This window comes from Oncorhynchus clarkii, chromosome 4, assembly GCF_045791955.1.
Source record: "Oncorhynchus clarkii lewisi isolate Uvic-CL-2024 chromosome 4, UVic_Ocla_1.0, whole genome shotgun sequence".
Lineage (NCBI taxonomy): Eukaryota > Metazoa > Chordata > Actinopteri > Salmoniformes > Salmonidae > Oncorhynchus > Oncorhynchus clarkii.
In genome coordinates, this window is record NC_092150.1 from 88,903,263 (window position 1) to 88,921,138 (window position 17,876).

The 17,876-nt window shown below is 48.1% G+C and overlaps 1 protein-coding gene across 1 annotated transcript in view; it reads right to left on the reverse strand.

The window, feature by feature from the left end:
- The window catches only part of LOC139407895 (steroid hormone receptor ERR2-like), a 110,680-nt gene that overhangs the window by 31,486 nt on the left and 61,318 nt on the right, over positions 1 to 17,876 (reverse strand). Inside the window, exon 4 of the mRNA XM_071151769.1 lies at positions 13,762 to 13,878. Coding sequence (XP_071007870.1) covers positions 13,762 to 13,878 — 117 coding nt within the window. The remainder of the gene's footprint in view (positions 1 to 13,761; positions 13,879 to 17,876) is intronic.

The window sequence follows — 17,876 nt, forward strand, 5'->3', positions numbered from 1 at the left end:
AGGGAATAGGTTGTCATTATATAGGGAATAGGTTGTCATTATATAGGGAATAAGTACTATTATATAGGGAATAGGTTGTCATTATATAGGGAATATGTACTATTATATAGGGAATAGGTTGTCATTATATAGGGAATAGGTTGTCATTATATAGGGAATAGGTTGTCATTATATAGGGAATAAGTACTATTATATAGGGAATAGGTTGTCATTATATAGGGAATAGGTTGTCATTATATAGGGAATAAGTACTATTATATAGGGAATAGGTTGTCATTATATAGGGAATAGGTTGTCATTATATAGGGAATAGGTTGTCATTATATAGGGAATAGGTTGTCATTATATAGGGAATAGGTTGTCATTATATAGGGAATAGGTTGTCATTATATAGGGAATAAGTACTATTATATAGGGAATAGGTTGTCATTATATAGGGAATAGGTTGTCATTATATAGGAAACAGGTTGTCATTATATAGAGAATAGGTTGTCATTATATAGGGAATAGGTTGTCATTATATAGGGAATAGGTTGTCATTATATAGGGAATAAGTACTATTATATAGGGAATAGGTTGTCATTATATAGGGAATAGGTTGTCATTATATAGGGAATAGGTTGTCATTATATAGGGAATAGGTTGTCATTTGTGACACAGACCCACTACGCTGTCAACATCAGATCAACCAAAGCGTGTGACAGCATCTGTTTAATCACAGGGGGCTGGAGGGAGGAGAGGTGAGCGAGGGACAAGATGGCCTCCCACCTGCTTCCCCAAACAGGCAAGACAAAGCCAGAGTTGTTCTCCCACGACAGTTCTGACAACCTTGTTTTACACTTCAGGTCCCACTCTCCATGTCCAGATGGAGCATTACCACGTGTGTGTTCACACTGCCAGGGTGTGTGTGTGGGTGTGTGTGTGTGTGTGTGTGCGTGCGTGCGTGCGTGGTGTTCACAGTCATGGTGTTGAGAACTGGTTTTCAGTGTGATTGCGTGCTTGTATGTGTGTGTGTGTGTGTCTGTGTGTGTAAAGGGGTCAACACCTCCCTAAATCCCAGTCTTCAGAGGAACACATGTTAGCTGCTGTGTCTGATCTATCACCTGTCACTGCAGTGAGGACAGGCCCAACCAGGCTGTGTGTGTGTGTGTGTGTGTGTGTGTATGTGTGTGTGTGTGTGTGACAGGCCAAGTACATGGTCGTTCAACACCCCTAAAGGCCACATAGATGCTGACCACTGTGCTGACGGACAGGCAGGTCTGTCTGTCCGTCCGTCTGTCTGTCTGTCGACCAATGGGAAGTAGTAGCCTCATCTGGGTTTTTTTCACACTCCTGCTATGAGTGTGCAGCTGTGAGTCAGAGCTTACAAGCTAACTCTAAACTGCTTTTTATTTTGCTATAAAAAAAAAGTATTTCAGTGATCGGGCTAAAGTAAAGGAAGATATCAACATAGCTTGTTATCAGGAAGTGGGATTCAGAAACATTTGGGTGGATGTGGTGTAGGAGATCACAGACTCGTGCAGAGACAGCATCAATGATTCTACAGCACACGATCTCACTGTATTGGTTCATCTATCGATCAGGAACAGGCTTGACAGAGTCTGGATATTGGATATTACTTTAATAACCTTCTGTGTTTCTGGCTGGAGGGAGAGAGAGAGAGAGAAAGAAAGAGAGGGAGAGAGAGAGAGAGAGAGAGAGAGAGAGAGAGAGAGAGAGAGAGAGAGAGAGAGAGAGAGAGAGAGAGAGGGAGAGAGAGAGAGAGAGAGAGGGAGAGAGAGAGAGAGAGAGAGAGAAAGAAAGAGAGGGAGAGAGAGAGATGGGGAGAGAGAGAGAGAGAGAGAGAGATGGGGAGAGAGAGGGAGAGAGAGAGAGATGGGGAGAGAGAGAGAGAGAGAAAGAAAGAAAGAAAGAAAGAAAGAAAGAAAGAGAGGGAGAGAGAGATCGGGGGAGAGAGAAAGAGAGAGACAGAGAGAGAGAGAGAGAGAGAGAGGGAGAGAGAGAGAGAGAGATGGGGGAGAGAGAGAGATGGGGGGAGAGAGAGAGAGATGGGGGAGAGAGAGAGAGAGAGATGGGGGAGAGAGAGAGAGAGATGGGGGAGAGAGAGAGAGATGGGGGAGAGAGAGAGAGAGAGATGGGGGAGAGTGAGAGAGAGATGGGGGAGAGAGAGAGAGATGGGGGAGAGAGAGAGAGAGAGATGGGGGGAGAGAGCGAGAGAGAGAGTGAGATGGGGAGAGAGAGAGAGAGGGAGAGTGAGATGGGGAGAGAGAGAGAGAGAGAAAGAAAGAAAGAGAGGGAGAGAGATGGGGAGAGAGAGACAGAGAGACAGAGAGACAGAGATAGATGGGGAGAGAGAGAAATAAAGAGAGTGAGGGGTGGGGAGAAAAAGGCCCCAATGTTACTCCCCTGTTCATGTCTGCTTACAACAGACTAGGCTGATTCTTATCTGTGGTCCAGGAGGAGGGCGAGATTACAGTGTAGGGTTTAGAGTGTATGGTTTGGGCTGTAGAATTTAGGGTTTAGGGTATAGTTTGTGGGGTGTAGGGTTTAGGGTGTAGGGTATAGGGTTTAGGGTGTAGGTTTTAGGGTGTATGGTGTAGGGTATTTGGTGTAGGGTTTAGGGTGTAGAGTGTAGTCTGCCTAGATTAATTCATGAATTTGTAAGAAAATACTCAGAAACACACTGCAAGAACAAGATATATTACATCAAAGACAGAATTAACCAGTGCTATCTGACGCGTGTTGAGAGATCAATGAGTTGGACCAGTTGACCCCACGCTAAATGACGTTGTCCTGACAAAAATACCTACATGTAACTGACAAAATAAAGGAAACACTTGATGAAATGAGGGATAGAAAGTATATTGAAATCAGGTGCTTCCACAGAGGGGTGGTTCCTGAGTTAATTAAGCAATTAACATCCCAACATGCTTAGGTGATACGATTCTGACATAAGCTACAGATAGCTGGTCTCCTGGTCAGTACAGCTGGTCTCCTGGTCAGTACAGATAGCTGGTCTCCTGGTCAGTACAGATAGCTGGTCTCCTGGTAGCTACAGATAGCTGGTCTCCTGGTCAGTACAGATAGCTGGTCTCCTTGTCAGTACAGATAGCTGGTCTCCTAGTCAGTACAGATAGCTGGTCTCCTTGTCAGTACAGATAGCTGGTCTCCTAGTCAGTACAGATAGCTGGTCTCCTGGTCAGTACAGATAGCTGGTCTCCTGGTAGCTACAGATAGCTGGTCTCCTGGTCAGTACAGATAGCTGGTCTCCTGGTCAGTACAGATAGCTGGTCTCCTGGTAGTACAGATTTCTGGTCTCCTGGTAGCTACAGATAGCTGGTCTCCTGGTAGCTACAGATAGCTGGTCTCCTGGTAGCTACAGATAGCTGGTCTCCTGGTAGCTACAGATAGCTGGTCTCCTAGTAGCTACAGATAGCTGGTCTCCTGGTCAGTACAGATAGCTGGTCTCCTGGTAGCTACAGATAGCTGGTCTCCTGGTAGTACAGATAGCTGGTCTCCTGGTCAGTACAGATAGCTGGTCTCCTGGTAGCTACAGATAGTTGATCTCCTGATAGTACAGATAGCTGGTCTCCTGGTCAGTACAGATAGCTGGTCTCCTGGTAGCTACAGATAGCTGATCTCCTGGTAGTACAGATAGCTGGTCTCCTGGTAGTACAGATAGCTGGTCTCCTGGTCAGTACAGATAGCTGGTCTCCTGGTAGCTACAGATAGCTGGTCTCCTGGTCAGTACAGATAGCTGGTCTCCTGGTAGCTACAGATAGCTGGTCTCCTGGTCAGTACAGATAGCTGGTCTCCTGGTCAGTACAGATAGCTGGTCTCCTGGTCAGTACAGATAGCTGGTCTCCTTGTCAGTACAGATAGCTGGTCTCCTAGTCAGTACAGATAGCTGGTCTCCTTGTCAGTACAGATAGCTGGTCTCCTAGTCAGTACAGATAGCTGATCTCCTGGTCAGTACAGATAGCTGGTCTCCTGGTAGCTACAGATAGCTGGTCTCCTGGTCAGTACAGATAGCTGGTCTCCTGGTCAGTACAGATAGCTGGTCTCCTGGTAGTACAGATTTCTGGTCTCCTGGTAGCTACAGATAGCTGGTCTCCTGGTAGCTACAGATAGCTGGTCTCCTGGTAGCTACAGATAGCTGGTCTCCTGGTAGCTACAGATAGCTGGTCTCCTAGTAGCTACAGATAGCTGGTCTCCTGGTCAGTACAGATAGCTGGTCTCCTGGTAGCTACAGATAGCTGGTCTCCTGGTAGTACAGATAGCTGGTCTCCTGGTCAGTACAGATAGCTGGTCTCCTGGTAGCTACAGATAGTTGATCTCCTGATAGTACAGATAGCTGGTCTCCTGGTCAGTACAGATAGCTGGTCTCCTGGTAGCTACAGATAGCTGATCTCCTGGTAGTACAGATAGCTGGTCTCCTGGTAGTACAGATAGCTGGTCTCCTGGTCAGTACAGATAGCTGGTCTCCTGGTAGCTACAGATAGCTGGTCTCCTGGTCAGTACAGATAGCTGGTCTCCTGGTAGCTACAGATAGCTGGTCTCCTGGTCAGTACAGATAGCTGGTCTCCTGGTCAGTACAGATAGCTGGTCTCCTGGTAGTACAGATTTCTGGTCTCCTGGTAGCTACAGATAGCTGGTCTCCTGGTAGCTACAGATAGCTGGTCTCCTGGTAGCTACAGATAGCTGGTCTCCTGGTAGCTACAGATAGCTGGTCTCCTAGTAGCTACAGATAGCTGGTCTCCTGGTCAGTACAGATAGCTGGTCTCCTGGTAGCTACAGATAGCTGGTCTCCTGGTAGTACAGATAGCTGGTCTCCTGGTCAGTACAGATAGCTGGTCTCCTGGTAGCTACAGATAGTTGATCTCCTGATAGTACAGATAGCTGGTCTCCTGGTCAGTACAGATAGCTGGTCTCCTGGTAGCTACAGATAGCTGATCTCCTGGTAGTACAGATAGCTGGTGTCCTGGTAGTACAGATAGCTGGTCTCCTGGTCAGTACAGATAGCTGGTCTCCTGGTAGCTACATATAACTGGTCTCCTGGTCAGTACAGATAGCTGATCTCCAGGTAAGTACAGATAGCTGGTCTCCTGGTAGCTACAGATAGCTGTTATCCTGGTCAATACAGATAGCTGGTCTTCTGGAAGCTACAGATAGCTGGTCTCCTGGAAGCTACAGATAGCTGGTCTCCTGGTAGCTACAGATAGCTGGTCTCCTGGTAACTACAGATAGCTGGTCTCCTGGTCAGTACAGATAGCTGGTCTCCTGGTCAGTATAGATAGCTGGTCTCCTGGTCAGTACAGATAGCTGGTCTCCTGGTCAGTACAGCTGGTCTCCTGGTCAGTACAGATAGCTGGTCTCCTGGTTGGTACAGATAGCTGGTCTCCTGGTAGCTACAGATAGCTGGTCTCCTGGTAGCTACAGATAGCTGGTGTCCTGGTAGTACAGATAGCTGGTCTCCTGGTCAGTTCAGATAGCTGGTCTCCTGGTAGCTACAGATAGCTGATCTCCTGGTAGTACAGATAGCTGGTCTCCTGGTCAGTACAGATAGCTGGTCTCCTGGTCAGTACAGATAGCTGGCCTCCTGGTTAGTACAGATAGCTGGTCTCCTGGTCAGTACAGATAGCTGGTCTCCTGGTCAGTACAGATAGCTGGTCTCCTGGTCAGTACAGATAGCTGGCCTCCTGGTTAGTACAGATAGCTGGTCTCCTGGTCAGTACAGATAATTGGTCTCCTGGTAGCCACAGTTAGCTGGCCTCCTGGTTAGTACAGATAGCTGGTCTCCTGGTCAATACAGATAACTGGTCTCCTGGAAGCTACAGCTGGCTGGTCTCCTGGTAGTACAGATAGCTGGTCTCCTGGTCAGTACAGATTACTGGTCTCCTGGTAGCTACAGATAGCTGGTCTCCTGGTCAGTACAGATAGCTGGTCTCCTGGTCAGTATAGATAGCTGGCCTCCTGGTCAGTACAGATAGCTGGTCTCCTGGTCAATACAGATAGCTGGTCTCCTGGAAGCTACAGATAGCTGGTCTCCTGGTAGCTACAGATAGCTAGTCCCCTGGTAGCTACAGATAGCTGGTCTCCTGGTAGTTACAGATAGCTGGTCTCCTGGTAGCTACAGATAGCTGGTCTCCTGGTCAGTACAGATAGCTGGTCTCCTGGTCAGTGCAGATAGCTGGTCTCCTGGTCAGTACAGATAGCTGGTCTCCTGGTCAGTACAGATAGCTGGTCTCCTGGTCAGTACAGATAGCTGTTCTCCTGGTCAGTACAGCTGGTCTCCTGGTCAGTACAGATAGCTGGTCTCCTGGTCAGTACAGATAGCTGGTCTCCTGGTCAGTACAGATAGCTGGTCTCCTGGTCAGTACTGATAGCTGGTCTCCTGGTAGCTACAGATAGCTGGTCTCCTGGTAGCTACAAACAGCTGGTCTCCTGGTAGTACAGATAGCTGGTCTCCTGGTCAGTACAGATAGCTGCTCTCCTGGTAGCTACAGATAGCTGGTCTCCTGGTCAGTACAGATAGCTGGTCTCCTAGTCAGTACAGATAGCTGGTCTCCTGGCAATACCTCCTTGTAAGTTATAATTAAGTGACATATTTTCCATTGAGTCCTGTGACCTTTTACCAGACTGAACTCTAGTGAACAAGGGAAGGACTGGAACCAGACATCGGCCTCGGGCGTTTCTTACACTCCGGCTCATTTCTTTCCTAGAGACCCCACACACAGGCCCATTTTCCCACCTAGAGGCCCCCAATATAAGCCAAATAATGGTAATTTTGTGCCTAACCGCCAAGTTAGACAGGCCCCCTGGACTAAGAATAGACCAGCCCATCTGGCTTTTGCCCGAAATGCCCTATGGCCAGTCCGCCCCTGTCGGTCATCTCACAGACCAAGCCTGTCTGTCTGACCGCAAACGGAACAAGGCTTCTGTTTACGGCGAACATGTTTCCGAGAAACTATTTCAATTGGACGATTTGAATTAATATTACAAAATGTTACAGTGAAACATCAAACAGATTATTTTTGTCAGAATAATTGTGACTTTTCAGCAAAAAACAATTTAGTTGCAAAGTACTTTGCTATTCCTAGTACTAAAAGAAGCCTACATGGCCACAGGATTATTTATGGTGACAGTTAGACGCAAAACAGACACACACTACCTTCTCAGACTGTTAGCTGACGCATTTAAAATGTTAGCCAACGTTCAGAAACTATTTCCCTTGTTTAACACACCTCGGGTCTGGCAGCGCTCTGTTTGGCCCGCGACAGAAGTATCAGCAGCCTGATTTTCTAAGAAAGTCAGTAATCTGTAATGTCCTCCATCCTCCATCGTCCTCATTGATTTTGTCCTCGTGTGCAACACACACAAAGGCACACACACACACAAGGTCGCACAAAACTATACACCCTTTCCTCACACACACACACACACACACACACACACACACACACACACACACACACACACACACACACACACACACACACACACACACACACACACACACACACACACACACACACACACACACACAACACACACACACACACACACACACACACACACACACACACACACACACACACACAACCTTTCATTAAGGAGACTTGTTGGAAATGCAGGTACCGCTGGTCTCCTCATCAATTGAGCCCTACATTTATTTACTGATTTTGATTAGGTTTTATAACAATCTCAGAGGATAGACACCACCCCCTGGTACCGACCACTAACCACTACTGTTGGAGACACCACTCCCTGGTACCGACCACTAACCACTACTGTTGGAGACACCACTCCCTGGTACCGACCACTAACCACTACTGTTGGAGACACCACCCCCTGGTACCGACCACTAACCACTACTGTTGGAGACACCACCCCCTGGTACCGACCACTAACCACTACTGTTGGAGACACCACCCCCTGGTACCGACCACTAACCACTACTGTTGAAGACACCACCCCCTGGTACCGACCACTAACCACTACTGTTGGAGACACCACCCCCTGGTACCGACCACTAACCACTACTGTTGAAGACACCACCCCCTGGTACCGACCACTAACCACTACTGTTGGAGACACCACCCCCTGGTACCGACCACTAACCACTACTGTTGGAGACACCACCCCCTGGTACCGACCACTAACCACTACTGTTGGAGACACCACCCCCTGGTACCGACCACTAACCACTACTGTTGAAGACACCACGCCCTGGTCCGGGCAGAAATAGGTATGTGTGTGTGTCTTTCTCCCTCTGCTCTCTGTCTTTCACTTCCTTTCAATACATGGGCTTTGTTCAAGTCAGTCAAGAGGTTTAATGTTTCCTAGAATGCTAGAACCCAAGCACCTGACCCTTTAAAAATCAGATCCCCTGCTTAGCTTAGAGCAGAAGCTTATATCAAATCAAAATCAAATCAAATTTATTTATATAGCCCTTCGTACATCAGCTGATATCTCAAAGTGCTGTACAGAAACCCAGCCTAAAACCCCAAACAGCAAGCAATGCAGGTGTAGAAGCACGGTGGCTAGGAAAAACTCCCTAGAAAGGCCAAAACCTAGGAAGAAACCTAGAGAGGAACCAGGCTATGTGGGGTGGCCAGTCCTCTTCTGGCTGTGCCGGGTGGAGATTATAACAGAACATGGCCAAGATGTTCAAATGTTCATAAATGATCAGCATGGTCGAATAATAATAAGGCAGAACAGTTGAAACTGGAGCAGCAGCACGGTCAGGTGGACTGGGGACAGCAATAACCAACCTCTTGGTGGAAATATATGAAAGACATTTAGAAAATGTAAGATATCTTTTCTCATACGTTCTATCATCACTGACCTTGGAGGTCAGTGTTGGGGAAGCTACTCTGAAAATGTAGTTTATCAAGCTACCAATTATTTCACACTGAAAGTAATTAAGCTACACTAAAGCTACCCTTAAGAAAAATATTGTTTACTTAATTAACTAAAGTTAGTTTGACAAAGTAGTTCAGTACATGCAAACAAATAATTAGCATATGTAAATCTGAAATGTCGTAGACTACAAATTGAAAAGAAAAGATCACTGGGGTCATTACGTTAACAACATGTGTAATTTAACCTATTGAATTAGGCAGGTCTGATGCAGAAAAAGGAAGGAAATGATTGGCTACTTCACCTGTATTTTATTTTTTTGTAAATAAAGTTGTGTGTAGTTCCAGTAGTCAGCTACACAGATTTGAATTACCACCAAGCTACTGATAATGTAGTTAAATTACTAGTTGAACTATACATAGTTCACTACTCCCCAACACTACGCATGGTATTCAGAGCGATATTGTGTCACAAGGTTATTAACGGGGCTGGGGTTGTGTTGTTACAAAACTGTAACGAGTGCTGGTGCGCTTGACGATGGTGACGGGTGCGCTTGACGATGGTGACGGGCGCGCTTGACGATGGGGACAGGTGTGCGGGATGATCAGCAGCCTGATGACCTAGAGGCCGGAGAGGGAGAATACGTGACAATTAACGGCTAGAAGGAAGGTTTATTATGACAAACCAATGCTAGAAAACTGAGTCCGAAATAATTGGATAACAAGGTTTAATTATGAATGGACGGGTCAACATGAACGGACGGGTGCGGGCAGCAACCGATTGAAGAGCATGCTCTTAGTTTTACTTGCATTTAAAAGCAGTTGGAGGCCTCGGAAAGAGTGTTGTAATGGCATTGAAGCTCGTCTGGAGGTTAGTTAACACAGTGTCCAAAGAAGGTCCAGAAGTATACAGAATGTTGTCGTCTGCGTAGAGGTGGATCAGAGAATCACCAGCAGCAAGAGCGACATCATTGATATATACAGAGGAAAGAGTTGGACAGATAATTGAACCCTGGGGCACCCCCATAGAGACTGCCAGAGGTCCGGACAACAGGCCCTCCGATTTGACACACTGAACTCTATCTGAGAAGTAATTGGTGAACCAGGCGAGGCAGTCATTCGAGAAGCCAAGGCTATTGAGTCTGCGGTGATTGAGTCGAAAGCTTTGGCCAAGTCGATGAAGATGTCTGCACAGTACTGTCTTTTATCGATGGCCGTGATGATATCGTTTAGGACCTTGAGCATGGCTGAGGTGCACCCATGACCAGCTCGGAAACCAGATTGCACAGCGGAGAAGATACAGTGGGATTCGAAATGGTCGGTGATTTCTTTGTTAACTTGGCTTTCGAAGATTTTAGAAAAGCAGGGTAGGATGGATATAGGTCTATAGCAGTTTGGGTCTAGAGTGTCTCCCCCTTTGAAAAGGGGGATGACCGCGGCAGCTTTTCAATATTTGGTGATCTCAGACGACACAAAAGAGAGGTTGAATAGGCTAGTAATAGAGGTTGCAACATTTTGGTGGATCATTTTAGAAAGAGAGAGTCCAGATTGTCTAGCCCAGTTGATTTGTAGGGATCCAGATTTTGCATCTCTTTCACCCAAATCCAGAACTGTCTGGATTTGGGTGAAGAGGAAGCGGGGGGTGGGGGGGCTTGGGCAAGTCGCTGCAGGGGGTGCTGAGATGTTGGCCAGGGTTGGGTTAGCCAAGTGGAAAGCATGGCCAGCCGTAGCAAAATGCTTATCCTCAGTGCAGTGGGCAGCTGGGAGGAGGTGCTCTTATTCTCCATGGACTTTACAGTGTCCCAGAACTTTTTGGAATTAGTGCTACAGGATGCAAATTTCTGTTTGAAAAAGCTAGCCTTAGCTTTCCTAACTGACTGAGTATATTGGTTCCTGAATGAACTATCATGGTCCAAACACACCTAGACATTTGCGAAGAGTGCACGACAACAACTTTTCCCCCTCCGGAGACTGAAAAGATTTGGCATGGGGCCCCAGATCCTCAAAATGTTCTACAGATTCACCATCGAGAGCATGGTTGCATCACCGCCTGGTATGGAAACTGCTCGGCATCTGACTGTAAGGCGCTACAGATGGTAGTGTGAACGGCCCAGTACATTGCTGGGGCCAAGATTCCTGCCATCCAGGACCTACTGTATATACAATAGGCGATGTCAGAGGAAGACCCCCAAACAATTTCAAAGACTCCAGTCACCCAAGTCATAGACTGTTCTCTCTGCTACCGTCACTTTACAAATGACCTCGACTAACCTGTACCCCAGGACATTGACCCGGTACCGGCACCCCTTGTATATAGCCTTGTTATTATTAATACATTTTTATTTTATAACATTTTTACAGTAAATATTTTCTTAACTCTATTTCTTGAACTGCATTGTTCGTTAAGGGCTTGTGTTTAAGTCTTCACCTGCTGCATGTAACAAATAAAAATGGTTTTGATATGATACCAGGCTGGCGCTGTTAACGTTGGGATAAATGATTCGGGAGACAGGCGCAGGAATGCGTGATAGGGGTTTTAGGCGTGCCCTGTAAATACACGGGGGCGAAGACCAAACAAACACTTTACAAAAACACAGGGTTGAAACCCAAAAACAAAAGAGCGAGGAGTACCTCGAATAAATAACACCCGCGCACAATGATTTAACACACGGGACGAGACCCGTAATCAATCATCTGCACAATCCACAAGGTCACGAAAGCCCAAAACACACAGCACAGGTACTCACACGCACCAATGGACATTGTGACAATAATCGACAGACAACAGAAACCAAGGGGCATACTTATACAAGTACTAATCAGTGGAAACAGGGGACAGGTGTAGGTGATGAAAGTTCCGGAGGGATCCGTGACAGGTACCCCTAGTAGTGAGAGGCAGCCGGGCCGGGGCAGAGGCAGCCGGGCCGGGGAAGAGGCAGCCGGGCCGGGGCAGAGGCAGCCGGGCCGAGGCAGAGGCAGCCGGGGCCGAGGCAGCCGGGCCGGGGCAGAGGCAGCCGGGCCGGGGCAGAGGCAGCCGGGCCGGGGCAGAGGCAGCCGGGCCGGGGCAGAGGCAGCCGGGCCGAGGCAGAGGCAGCCGGGGCCGAGGCAGCCGGGCCGGGGCAGAGGCAGCCGGGCCGAGGCAGAGGCACACTCTTATTGTCTGCATCGAGGGGTTAGTCCGACCTGCTATATAGACAATACCCACAGATTCTCCCCATCAGCACTCGCTAATCACATGAGGTTAATTTCTGAGCTTCATTTGTTCTGGCCCGCGGTTAAAGCTACGGCTGGCCAGAGCCCTTCTTGTTGGGGTGGGGGGGATGGAGACATCAGACTGATGAAGGAAACATGAGAGCGGGTGGTTAGATGGAAACCGGTGGGGTGGTTGGGGTAAATCATAGGGTGGTTATGACAGAACAAAAGCGTATCTGTGGAAGGCCTAGTTTATTTTTTGATGGACACACAGCTATGTTGTTCAAGGGGGGTTATAGGCTTACTGACAGACACACAGCTATGTTGTTAAAGGTGGGTTATATGCCCACTGATGTACAAACAGCTATGTTGTTCAAGGTGGGTTATAGGCTTACTGACAGACACACAGCTATGTTGTTAAAGGTGGGTTATAGGCTTATTGGTGGAAGGCTACCAATAAATTGACACATGATCTGGCTCCACATAACTAGACAGTATTTAACTGTCTGTCTGTCGGCTGGTTGGCTGGTGCCATGACATGTGGAACTGGAAAGTGTTCATAGTGGTGTATATTTACAATGACTGTGATGTGGTTTATTGTTAGGGGGCTGTGATGTGGTTTATTGTTAGGGGGCTGTGATGTGGTTTATTGTTTGTGGGCGGTACCTGAAATGGCAGCTTGTTCCCTAAATAGTGCACTACTTTAGACCATATGGAGCCCTATGAAACCCTATGGAGCCCTATGAAACCCTATGGAGCCCTATGGAGCCCTATGAAGCCCCATGGAGCCCTATGGAGCCCTATGAAGCCCTATGAAACCCTATGGAGCCCTATGGAGCCCTATGAAGCCCCATAGAGCCATATGAAGCCCCATTGAGTCCTTTGGTGCCAGAGGGGGCCATTTGAGACACAACCAGGATTTGTTCTTCACACAACTGAGTGTTACAAGAGAAATTGGAAATAAACCACCCAAATTAGCTTTTCATATTAAACCATATACAGTATGACAGTAGTATTGAAAAATTGTGTTGAGTTGAATTACAGCCACAAGTGCCGCAGGTCCACATACTTATACCGGTCAACATTATGTGTAAACCCATAACACTTCCAAGGAAACTGTAACAGGAAAGGACTAAGCTACTCTGCCACCTAAAAAAAATCTATTGACTAGATTTCCCCCCTGTATTTCCATTGGCCCTTCACTGCAGGAGCAACAACACAAGCAGGAAGTGACTTGGGATGTTCGGAAAGCATTTAGTGGATCAATAAGCTGGGACAAAGCAGAGATAGAGAGGGGGAGAGAACAGACAGACAGAGAGAACGTGAGAGAGAGAGAGAGAGAGAGAGAGAGAGAGAGAGAGAGAGAGAGAGAGAGAGAGAGAGAGAGAGAGAGAGAATGTCTTCTCTATTTTGTTTATTGTTTATTTCACTTTCTTTGGCAATGTCAACACATTTCCCATGCCAATAAAACCCCATTGAATTGAGAGAGACAGAGACAGAGAGAGAGAGACAGAGAGAGACAGACAGAGACAGAGAGAGACAGAGAGACAGAGAGAGAGACAGAGAGAGAAAGAGAGAGAGACAGAGAGAGAGAGAGACAGACAGAGAGAGAGACAGAGAGAGAGAGACAGACAGACAGAGACAGAGAGAGAGCGAGAGAGAGAGCGAGAGCGAGAGAGAGACAGAGACAAATGGGATGTGGACTCACCCTCTTTGAGCATGCCTACTTTGAGACACTTCATGAAACGACAAGCCTGGCAGGATTTGCGTCTCCTCTTGGTGATCTCACACTCGTTTGTTGCCGGACAGCTGTATTCTATGTTCCCTGGGGAAGAAGGAGAGGATAGAGGAGACCATGGATAACACTCTGAGATCATTCTGTTCTTCTAAACTATTTATTTGATCCCCTCATATCCGGCTGCATTAGTCTCTCATATCCGGCTGCATTAGTCTCTCATATCCTGCTGCATTAGTCTCTCCTTACCTGCTGCATGAGTCTCTCATATCCTGCTGCATTAGTCTCTCACATCCGGCTGCATTAGTCTCTCATATCCTGCTGCATTAGTCTCTCATATCCTGCTGCATTAGTCTCTCATATCCGGCTGCATCAGTCTCTCATATCCGGCTGCATTAGTCTCTCATATCCGGCTGCATTAGTCTCTCATATCCTGCTGCATTAGTCTCTCATATCCTGCTGCATTAGTCTCTCCTTTCCTGCTGCATGAGTCTCTCATATCCTGCTGCATTAGTCTCTCACATCCGGCTGCATTAGTCTCTCATATCCTGCTGCATTAGTCTCTCATATCCTGCTGCATTAGTCTCTCATATCCGGCTGCATCAGTCTCTCATATCCGGCTGCATTAGTCTCTCATATCCGGCTGCATTAGTCTCTCATAATTCCATCCTCAACCCCCTTCTCTACATTATTGACTTGAACCTTCCTGTCTCTCCTCCTCCTGAACATTTTCTGACCGGCATGGTACTGACACACATAAACACATTCAAACACGCACACAAACACACGCACAGGCGCTTACCCCTCTACCAAGGTGACCTAAAATGACAAACTCCTGAAGGAGAGAAAAGGGGGTGGCATTTTGATGGGGCACGTAAAAAGCTCCTCCATCCCCCCTCTATCCCCCCTCCATCCCTCCCCCTCCATCCCTCTACTCCCCCATCCCTCCCCCCTCCATCCCTCCATCCACTCCCCCATCCCCCCTCCTCCATCCCTCCATCCTGCCCTATTCCATCCTTGTGCCCTTCCTCCACTTCGATTTTCAGATCAACTAGGACAACTTCTACCCCTCCCATACTCGGGTTCAAGTACTGTTTGAGATCATTTCATATACTGTAGCTGTGTTTCATATACTGTAGCTGTGTTTCATATACTGTGTTTCATATACTGTGTTTCATATACACAGCTACAGTATGCTAACAGGCACTCCAGGCATGCTAAAACAAACCCCGCCCACCTGGCACTCCAGGCATGCTAAAACAAACCCCGCCCACCTGGCACTCCAGGCATGCTAAAACAAACCCCTCCCACCTGACACTCCAGGCATGCTAAAACAAACCCCTCCCACCTGAACACTCCAGGCATGCTAAAACAAACCCCGCCCAACTGGCACTCCAGGCATGCTAAAACAAACCCCGCCCACCTGACACTCCAGGCATGCTAAAACAAACCCCGCCCACCTGGCACTCCAGGCATGCTAAAACAATGGAGATGGACCCACTACCAGGTAGGCACTTTGAATATTTTTTTTCCCACTGCCCGAACCCAGACCAGACCAAACCCAGACACAAAACCAGACCGAGATTAGACCCAGACCCAGATCAGACCCAGATCAGACCCAGACCAGACCCAGACCCAGACCAGACCCAGACCAGACCCAGACCCAGACCAGACCAGACCAGACCAGATCCAGATCAGACCAGACCCAGATCAGACCCAGACCAGATCCAGACCAGACCCAGATCAGACGCAGATCCAGACCAGATCCAGACCAGACCCAGACCCAGATTGTAGCTGGGGATTTTAACAAGGCTAATCTGAAAACAAGACTCCCTAAATTTTATCAGCATATCGATTGCGCAACCAGGGGTGGAAAGACCTTGGATCATTGTTACTCTAACTTCCGCGACGCATATAAGGCCCTGCCCCGCCCCCCTTTCGGAAAAGCTGACCACGACTCCATTTTGTTGATCCCTGCCTACAGACAGAAACTAAAACAAGAGGCTCCCACGCTGAGGTCTGTCCAACGCTGGTCCGACCAAGCTGACTCCACACTCCAAGACTGCTTAAATCACGTGGACTGGGAGATGTTTCGTATTGCGTCAGATAACAACATTGACGAATACGCTGATTCGGTGTGCGAGTTCATTAGAACGTGCGTTGAAGATGTCGTTCCCATAGCAACGATTACAACATTCCCTAACCAGAAACCGTGGATTGATGGCAGCATTCGTGTGAAACTGAAAGCGCGAACCACTGCTTTTAATCAGGGCAAGGTGTCTGGTAACATGACCGAATACAAACAGTGCAGCTATTCCCTCCGCAAGGCTATCAAACAAGCTAAGCGCCAGTACAGAGACAAAGTAGAATCTCAATTCAACGGCTCAGACACAAGAGGCATGTGGCAGGGTCTACAGTCAATCACGGACTACAGGAAGAAACCCAGCCCAGTCACGGACCAGGATGTCTTGCTCCCAGGCAGACTAAATAACTTTTTTGCCCGCTTTGAGGACAATACAGTGCCACTGACACGGCCTGCAACGAAAACATGCGGTCTCTCCTTCACTGCAGCCGAGGTGAGTAAGACATTTAAACGTGTTAACCCTCGCAAGGCTGCAGGCCCAGACGGCATCCCCAGCCGCGCCCTCAGAGCATGCGCAGACCAGCTGGCCGGTGTGTTTACGGACATATTCAATCAATCCCTATACCAGTCTGCTGTTCCCACATGCTTCAAGAGGGCCACCATTGTTCCTGTTCCCAAGAAAGCTAAGGTAATTGAGCTAAACGACTACCTCCCCGTAGCACTCACATCCGTCATCATGAAGTGCTTTGAGAGACTAGTCAAGGACCATATCACCTCCACCCTACCTGACACCCTAGACCCACTCCAATTTGCTTACCGCCCAAATAGGTCCACAGACGATGCAATCTCAACCACACTGCACACTGCCCTAACCCATCTGGACAAGAGGAATACCTATGTGAGAATGCTGTTCATCGACTACAGCTCGGCATTCAACACCATAGTACCCTCCAAGCTCGTCATCAAGCTCGAGACCCTGGGTCTCGACCCCGCCCTGTGCAACTGGGTACTGGACTTCCTGACGGGCCGCCCCCAGGTGGTGAGGGTAGGCAACAACATCTCCTCCCCGCTGATCCTCAACACTGGGGCCCCACAAGGGTGCGTTCTGAGCCCTCTCCTGTACTCCCTGTTCACCCACGACTGCGTGGCCACGCACGCCTCCAACTCAATCATCAAGTTTGCGGACGACACAACAGTGGTAGGCTTGATTACCAACAACGACGAGACGGCCTACAGGGAGGAGGTGAGGGCCCTCGGAGTGTGGTGTCAGGAAAATAACCTCACACTCAACGTCAACAAAACAAAGGAGATGATTGTGGACTTCAGGAAACAGCAGAGGGAACACCCCCCTATCCACATCGATGGAACAGTAGTGGAGAGGGTAGCAAGTTTTAAGTTTCTCGGCATACACATCACAGACAAACTGAATTGGTCCACTCACACAGACAGCATCGTGAAGAAGGCGCAGCAGCGCCTCTTCAACCTCAGGAGGCTGAAGAAATTCGGCTTGTCACCAAAAGCACTCACAAACTTCTACAGATGCACAATCGAGAGAATCCTGGCGGGCTGTATCACCGCCTGGTATGGCAACTGCACCGCCCTCAACCGTAAGGCTCTCCAGAGGGTAGTGAGGTCTGCACAACGCATCACCGGGGGCAAACTACCTGCCCTCCAGGACACCTACACCACCCGATGTCACAGGAAGGCCATAAAGATCATCAAGGACATCAACCACCCGAGCCACTGCCTGTTCACCCCGCTATCATCCAGAAGGCGAGGTCAGTACAGGTGCATCAAAGCTGGGACCGAGAGACTGAAAAACAGCTTCTATCTCAAGGCCATCAGACTGTTAAACAGCCACCACTAACACTGAGTGGCTGCTGCCAACACACTGACACTGACTCAACTCTAGCCACTTTAATAATGGGAATTGATGGGAAATGATGTAAATATATCACTAGCCACTTTAAACAATGCTACCTTATATAATGTTACTTACCCTACA